The sequence below is a fragment of the Pelophylax lessonae genome (assembly GCF_965119305.1).
Source record: "Pelophylax lessonae genome assembly, chromosome: 3".
Taxonomy (NCBI): Eukaryota; Metazoa; Chordata; class Amphibia; order Anura; family Ranidae; genus Pelophylax; species Pelophylax lessonae.
The window spans coordinates 601,214,620-601,223,493 of NC_138770.1; the positions used below are offsets into that span (position 1 = coordinate 601,214,620).

Here is an 8,874-nt window from a genome sequence, read left to right on the forward strand (position 1 = left end):
ATTTTAGTTTTGGGTATTTATCAATATTTATTGACATGGCAGTCTACATTCCCATACCTGTGTGTACAAATCACACATTGCAAGCAGCATGTTTTTTAAAATGGGATAATTTAAAGGATTCGCCAAGTTGAAAAAATGTTAAAGGACAACCTTATGTAAAGTTAAGTTGTCCTTTAAATACCTCCAACCCCACTCAGTGACAGCATTCTTATCATTATTCCTCCTCCTAAGGTCTTCAATGTACAGCCCTGCTGCAGTCGCATTCATTCCTATTTGTGGTCTCAACTCATGGTGACCCTCAGCAATTTAGTGGAGTAAGAAGTATGTTTAAACTGTAAGTATTGCCAAAACTTTTTTTGTTAGTATTGAGGGGTTAACCTCCTGTAGGGTAGGGGCACCGAAGGGTGTAGTGTAATTTCCCAAACTGTCCATTAGATGTTGCCACAGGTAGGGTCAGCAGCCCTTGTAGTGAAAGTAGGCAATATCTTACGCTAGAGTTCCCCAGACATGTGAGTGTGGTGTAACATAGCTAGTGAGGTAGTAGCAGCCTACCCCTGCCAATGTATTTTTTTACAGAAAATGTTCTTGCATCTTCAGGAGGTATTGAGAAGGAAACAAAGGCCCCGTCCATTACCATTGACACGTTCCTACATGTTCAGCAACTCAGAAAAAGGAAACTAAGAAACTTTTGCCACCAGTTTCCAGAACTAAACAACATGAATGCATCAGAAAAAGCGGATCAGCTACTGTCCACCTTGGCTGTCAGCCCTAAACTGTTCATGGTTTATTGTAAACCCTCTGATCTGGTCATTGATGATTGGGAAGAGATGAAACGACATATGGAGGAAAAGGTTGACAAGACCATACAGGGCCCTCTCGTTGAAGATAAACCCCAGCTGTTTCCCAACAAACTAAAATATTACAACACCTCCACATTGAAGCATGTCCTTCGAACTTTCACCAAGGTCCTCTTTGTCAGAGATCCATTTGAAAGGCTTGTATCTAGATACATGGACGGCCATGCTGGAGAGATCACGTTTGATGAGTTTATCGATGACAGGCTCATCGAAGAGGTTGATGAGGAAGGTCTATCTTCTGATTCTACAGTTGGCTTGTGTCACCCTTGCTTTATCAGATACGACTACATAGTAACATACGATTTTTCAGAAGCTGAACTTTATCACATTGTCCAAAGACTGGGCTTGCCAGGAAAGCTACGTTTTCCACGCTCTTCAAGGGGAAAGTCTAAACTGACCTCAAGATGGCTGGCAGAGAACTTGTTTCATGGACTGAGCAGGCAGCTGATAAACCGACTTTCTGTAGCCTACTGGTGCGACTTGGTTGCTTTTTCTCTACACAATAGTTTGCTGTGGAATGGGTCATTTGTCACAATCAGTTAAATTGTTATCATTTATGTTAATGTTATTTGTTATTGAAAACAGTTGCATGATATGGTGATAAAACTGTTACATTCTGAAAGGTTTTTTTAGGTGGAAGAAAATAAAGGAAAATTAACTGACCTGGAGCAACATTGTAAATTGATATTTGAAGATGTAATATTCACATTTCTATAGTCACACAGCTTGTCCTTTTAGCATTCTTAGATTCCGTAATCTTTTTTTCACCACTTGAACTCTGGATGATTTCCCCTCTTAACCGGTTGCCGACCGCCGCACGACTATATACTGCGGCAGTCAGCCCCGGCCAGGCAGAGTGACATATGGATACGTCACTCGCCTGTCACTGACTTGCGAGCCAATTGCGGGCGGGCGCGCGCCCGCCACGGCTCGTTCACAGACAAGTCAGTGCGTGTGACCGGCGGACTCGATGTCCGCCGGTCACACTACGATCGCTCCTGTGAAGGGAGAAAGGCGGAGCGGCTTATGTAAACAAGCCGCCCGTCATTCTCCCTGTGTAAAAATGAAGATCAGACGGTTCTATTATGTAGAACCGTTGATCTTTGTTTTTACACCAATAGCAATGTCCCTGCCCAGTTAGAAGCACGCCCCTAGGACACACTTAACCCCTCCCTGTCCAATAAAGTTAACCCCTTCCCTGCCAGTGTCATTTTTGCAGTAACAGTGCATATATATAGCACTGATTACTGCAGTAATGTCACTGGTACCACCAAAAGTGTCAAAAATGTCAGTCAAGGGTCCGATCTGTCCACCGCAATGTCGCAGTACCGAAAAAAAAAATCGCAGATCGCCGCCATTACGCGTTAAAAAAAAAAACACCAAAAATGACAAAAATCTTTCCCTTTGTTAGTAAACGCGATAACTTTTGCGCAAACCAATCAAAATACGCTTTTTGCGATTTTTTTTACCAAACATAGGTAGCATAAAACAAATTGGCCGAAAATGTTAAAAAATTTTGATTTTTACATTTTTTTTTTGGGGAATTTCATATAAAAAAATGTGAAAAATATTGTTATTTTTGCAAAATTGACGCTCTTTTTTTGTTTATAGTGCATGATCAAAAAATCGCACAGGTCATCAAATACCACCAAAAGAAAGCTCTGTTTGTGGGAAAAAAAGGATGTCAAATTCGTTTAGGTACAGCATCGCACGACCGCGCAATTGTCCGTTAAAGTCACGCAGTAAAAAATCGCAAAAAAAACCCTGGTCTTTTAGCAGCCAAATCCTCCGGGGCTTAAGTGGTTAATGACCAGGCCATTTTTTTTGGATACAGCACTGCCTTACTTTACCCACTTGCCGACTGCCGCAAGTACATATACTGCGGCGGTCAGCCCCTCACAGGCAAAGTGACGTACCGGTACGTCACTAGCCTGTGAGGCTCTGGGGAGAGAGCGCGCTCCGCCGGAGGCGCGCTCCCGCGCGGTCACGGCCCCCCCCGCGCGTGTGAGCGGCGGACCCTACACCTCAAGCCACAGCCAATCACAGTTAGAATCACGCCCCTAGGGACACACACAGCCCCTCCCTCTCAAATAAAGTTAACCCCTTCACTACCAGTGTGTCATTTTACAGTAACAGTGCATATATAGCACTGATTACTGCAGTAATGTCACTGGTAACCCCAATAGTGTCAAAAATGTCAGTCAAGGGTCCGATCTGTCCGCCCCAATGTCGCAGTACCGCAAAAAAAATCGTCATTACGCGTTAAAAAAAAAACAACAAAAATTACAAAAATCTTTCCCTTTGTTAGTAAACGCGATAACTTTTCGCAAACCAATCAAAATACGCTTTTTGCAATTTTTTTTACCAAACATATGTAGCATAAAACAAATTGGCCGAAAATGTTAAAAAATTTTGATTTTTACATTTTTTTTTGGGAATTTCATATAAAAAAATGTGAAAAATATTGTTATTTTTGCAAAATTGATGCTCTTTTTTTGTTTATAGCGCATGATCAAAATATCGCAGAGGTGATCAAATACCACCAAAAGAAAGCTCTGTTTGTGGGAAAAAAAGGACGTCAAATTCGTTTAGGTACAGCATCGCACGACCGCGCAATTGTCCGTTAAAGTCACGCAGTGCTGAATCGCAAAATACCCCCTGGTCAGGGGGTAAAATCTTCCGGGGCTTAAGTGGTTAACTGACAATTGTCCACTGAGTTACTTTAACTGACAATTGCGAAGTCATGCCATGCTGTACCTAAATACAATTTATATCACTTTTTTGCCCACAAATAGAGCTTTCTTTTGGTGGTATTTGATTACCACTGGGACTTTTTTTTTTTGCTCTATAAAGAAAAAAAAAAGACAGACAATTTAAAAAAATATGTATATATTTGGAAAAAAAATCCCAATAAGCGCATATTGATTGGTTTGCGCAAAAGTTAAAACGTTTACAAACTAAGGTAATTATACTATGATTTTTATTTATTTATTTTATACTAGTAACGGCTGGGCTGCGATATTGGCGGACAGTCCGACTACAGCAGACAGCCAGACACTAACTGACACTTTGTGGAACCCAGTGACGTTAATACAGTGATCAGTGATAAAAATACAGTATGCACTGTAATTGTACTAATGACACTGGCTGGGAAGGGGTTAAAGATCCAGGGGGATCAAAGGGTTAACTGTTTGCCATCCCAGTGTTTTAGTGTACTATGTGTGCTGCTTTCATTCAGGGAAGTGATGGATTTTTTTCTCTGTGAGAACAGAAATCTGCCATGTTTACATAGGCAAAGCTCCGTTCTGTGTTCCTGCCTGACGATCGGCGGGCACCGGTAGACATCATCCAATGCCCAGCACCTGAAGACCAGCTTTTGCTGTGAGTAATCACAGCAAAAGCGTCCCTCCAGTGGTTCGCACGCATGTGCCCCCTGCAGGCGGAAGTGCAGAATCAAAAATATATACTGTATGTGATTCTGCACAGGAGGGCCACCCTGTAGCAGTAAATCTGCTATAGAGTGGTCTTTAACTGGTCTTAAAGAGAGGTCTCTACAGATCACTGTCAGCTCAATTTTTACAAAAGATGTTTTTTGTCTCTGAGCAAATACTTTCACCTTTAACAGAAAAAAAAGTTACATTCAATACATTTGGGGATTTAAAGTATCCACCTTCATTAGGACTGAAGATTAATTGGAGAAAAGTAAATGCTGGACTTGGAGTAGATATGGGGTAAACCCAGTAGAATCTAAGAGAGAATGTTGAACTAAAGGACCTGCTGCAGACACTGGTTTAGCCTTTTCTTTTGTCTGTAATCCCACTAAGAAGATTTTCCTTCACTTCCTATTCGGTCACAAGGACAGGATGTTTGGTGTATCTTTTCAATGGGACACAGAAGGCAATAAAAACCCTTTTATATAGTATAGTGGGCAAAGGTTAGAAACTCAGGTGTCTATAATTGTGTATGTCCCCTTTAAAGAAATGAATCCTATTTAAGAGATTTACTTCCTGTCCTTTAAACACAAAATTAAGTGAAAAGAAAGCTCTCCAAAGTGAGGTAAATTGGAATGGGGCAAGTGGAAGATTTCCCATCTATTTCGATTTTATTGATAAAGCAACATTTAGATTTTTCTCATCACTTTCAGCCATGATGTTAGCGTAGCGGTCCCCAGGACAAATAAGGGAAGCAAATCTCCTGAATGGAGACATAGAATAGAAATTTTGGAAAAGAGAAGAAAGGTGTGGGGTGCTGGATCTCATTAAGAAATAGGTAATTTATAAAGCAGTTTAGAGGGAATTATTATCTGTTGACAGCTCTCCCAGTAGTGGTGACCGAAGGTTTACCGTGTACTTGACTATGGCCTAGGTGTACAAGAAGGCACTAAAAGAAGAACATAGAAATTCCAGATACAACACAAAGGATAAGTTCACTTAAAAAACAAAATGCAAAAAACCTGCAAAATGTGCATCTATTATCTTTTTTAATTAGGAGCCTGCAGAATATTGCACTCATAATTAGCAGATTGCAGATGCAATGTCAGACTCCTGTAGACTCTCAGTACAGTGTCTGCCTGTGCCTCCTATATGGGCAGACAGTTACTAAAGTCCTAGAAGAATCAATGAACTACGAGAGTGCTCACCAGTGCCCTCACAGTTCATTAAAGAGGAAGTAAACCCTCAGAAAAAAAATGAGAAAAAAAAAAACCTGTAAAGACAAAGGCATAATGAGCTAGTATACATCGCATACTAGCTCATTATGAAATACTTACCTTAAAACAAAGCCCTCGCAGTGCCGCCCACTCAGTGACAGGACGGCCGACATGTCCTGCTTCCCGTGTCGCGTCCTCCGGCCATCTGATTGGCCTAAGGGAGCGATTACATCACTCCCGCGTATGCGCGCGCGAGCCGCTGTTCATGGCATAGGGCTCTGAAGGAACGGCATGGGTGGCTGTTCCTTCAGAGCACATGCGCCGATGACGTCATTGGCTGCATGCACTGTAAATATCTCCTAAACTGTGCAAGTTTAGGAGATATTTATAGCACCTATAGGTAAGCCTTAATATAGGCTTACCTATAGGCAAAAGACTTTAAAGTGGGTTTAAAACCACTTTAAGAACTTCAAACTGTCTGCTGCGGTGGATGACAGTACTTGTAGTTCATTCATTCACATAACCACCCTATGAATGAATGACATGGCTGTGGGGCAGAGCCCCACACAGCCATGCTGTATTTAAATTGTGACAGTGGGTGCAGAGAGAGGATCACCAGCCCATTGTCACAATCGGAGATAAGCTAGGTGTGTGAGCAGGTGCTTTAGTAATATGTTACATGTTACATGGGTGTATCATTTAACATTTTACTAAAGGTGAACTTATCCTTTAATTCATACTCTAATGTCATAAAAAGCTAATGCCTTTGGGGTTTCAAAGGGTCTCCCTTCATCAGGGTTACAAATAAAAGATTATGAGCAGTGTACAGTATTGGCTTGCATGTAAGTGGTATAGGAGTATCAAGTGCACAAACAAATTAATATACAATATAAAAGTAAAAAGTCAGGTATACAGATAAAACATATGGGAAGAAATATAGCTATACCATTTTAAAAAAATGATATTTAGTAACATTATTATAGAATACAAAATAAGCTGTAAATCGAATTTAAAAAGTAACAGTAGGTAGAATTAAAAATGAAAACAATTATCTATATACATGCGCTATAGATAAAACACAGATTTGGCAAGGGATCAAACCTCTCACCAGTCAATTCAAAACTAAAAGAAAATGCATAGATACACTGTAACGGTCCTGAAATGACGCGCATGCTTCCCACAGGAGTCAGATGACCTATTTTGAAGTGCGTAAGGGGGCAGGGTACTGCCGAAACCTATCTAGTGCAATGCTAATTCAATTTTTCAAATTCAAATGACAGTTTTATAGGAGTATTTGAAAATAAACAATTTGCAAAAAAAATTGTACTATATATAGAAAACCCCCAATAATATTATACGCAGTGTGGCACACATCATGAGATTACCAGTGGTGTTATGGAGGATTGTTTTTCCTGATTAAGTTGTTGGTTATTTATTCCTAAACACACATTCACTGGGTTCACCAGATTGGAAAAATTGTTTAAAGCAGAAGGCAAATATGTACTTTTGGTGCAGTTTTGTATTAAAAAAAAATAAAGCCTTCTAGAGTATTACAAAGGAAACTCCATAGTTACAAGATCTGAAAAGTGGTGTCACCCTCCTGGTATGCAGGAGGGTGACACCACTGGAGTTAAAAAAATAGGGATTAACTAAAATTGTACCTACCATTTTTGGGTTGACAATTTAATTAGGGTTAACTACAAAATGTGTTTGTCATTTGTCTCTTTAAGGTACTGGAATTATGTTTCTGGTACAAAACATTTTTTATGATGATAAAAATACAGAAAGCAAAATTAAAAGTTTTATCTACAAACAGTATAAAAAAAAAAAAATCTGCAAAAAATACTAATGGAAATAGCAATGGAAGGTGTTAAAGGGGAATTCCAGGTATGGATATTTTTACATAATACCATTGATCCAGCTTGAACCAATGTAAGTATACACACCTTGTGTCCTACCTGGGTGACCCCCCTGGAAGCTGGAAACTACTGTAGTTCCCCTTAGCACGGAACCAAGAAGCTAGCAGCAATTACTGTGCCTATTAGGGTGTTTTTTAGCTTCCAGAGGGATCAGCCCAGTATGATATTTGCATAGTTACGTTGGTCCAAGCCTTTCATTTAGAGTTTTGTTCTAACTTCCACAGGAAGCGAAGCGACATTCCTTCCTTTCTCATCAGGATCTTATATAAATGCTGTGTGGAGCTTAGCAGAGAGGAGTTCTTTTGAGAGGAAGCCAGCAAGATGGAGCAGTGAGACTAAGGACCATATTCTGTTTCCCCTTAGTGACTGATGTGCACCCCTGATAGTTTGCTGCAGACTGTTGCAATCATTTCCATTATGTTGCCTGTGAAAAGCTTTTACTTCAGTCAAGTGTTACCTACAAATACTTAATAAAGGTATGGACATTGCCCCTGGCTGGTAATAGCATTCAAGTGGACCTGTGTGGAAGAGTACAAGGAGGGACAGTTTACAGTTAGGCTGCAGGTGGCTGGACAGATACAACCCACGGTACACTGCACAAGTGTTAGTGTACAGGATCCTGAATGGAACTTGTATAGTGTAAATCTGGTCAGGTTACATGTGGCGGTGACAGTCTTTGTTACACGAGTCCCAGGCTCCATTTGGTTTACATGATGCCATAGTAAGGGTAACATAGGTGCCATAGGATTGACGACTCTCAAGTTGCCATTTCTTTGGCATCATGTTACACAAATGATTGTTTATACTGCGCTGGGTGCACATGGTCAAGATTGGCATAGCAGGGTATGGATATGCACTTACCAAAGATAACGTGCACACAGGAGACAAGGACTCAAAACATTTACTGGATTGCAACATAAGATAACCATTTTACTCAAAAAATATGATGCAGCTCCCAAAGCCTGCACAGTCCTCAGATCCAGCCTGCAAGTTCTCACTCTTCTGAGGTCTTTTCTCTCAAAAAACATTCAGCAAATGGAATAAGGATTTACTAATCTGCTCTGTGCACCAATATTGCACATAACTGTCCCTTACCACCTCTTTGGCACTCCCCTGCCGGCACTGTCTGTTCCTTTCTCAGTGTGCCTCTTAGCAAGCAGTGTGCTATGGGGGTACCTGTGCGTGTACACTCCTGAGCCAGGCTGTGTGCATCCATAAATATGCACAGCACCACTCCCTCCTTACAGGAGTTTTAGTGACAGATACTGAAGCCTTTTTTCACTCTTAAGGATTCCCTACATGCTATACATGAGCAATTTGCAGCATGAACATCCCTGGCCTGTAGCTCATTTTATTTATTGACCACCAGATATTTCCTCTCTACTTCTTGGTGGTGGATTGGAGGACAGCTGAAATAAATGATAGATAAAATATCAATTCAATTCATGTC

At 40.7% G+C, this 8,874-nt stretch overlaps 1 protein-coding gene across 1 annotated transcript in view; it reads left to right on the forward strand.

Annotated features, from left to right (window-relative positions):
• The window catches only part of LOC309548929 (carbohydrate sulfotransferase 11-like), a 54,403-nt gene extending 52,864 nt beyond the window's left edge, over positions 1-1,539 (forward strand). The window contains exon 2 of the mRNA XM_082248857.1: positions 598-1,539. Coding sequence (XP_082104983.1) covers positions 598-1,400 — 803 coding nt within the window. The 3' untranslated portion in view covers positions 1,401-1,539. The remainder of the gene's footprint in view (positions 1-597) is intronic.
• Positions 1,540-8,874: the final 7,335 nt, after the last annotated feature.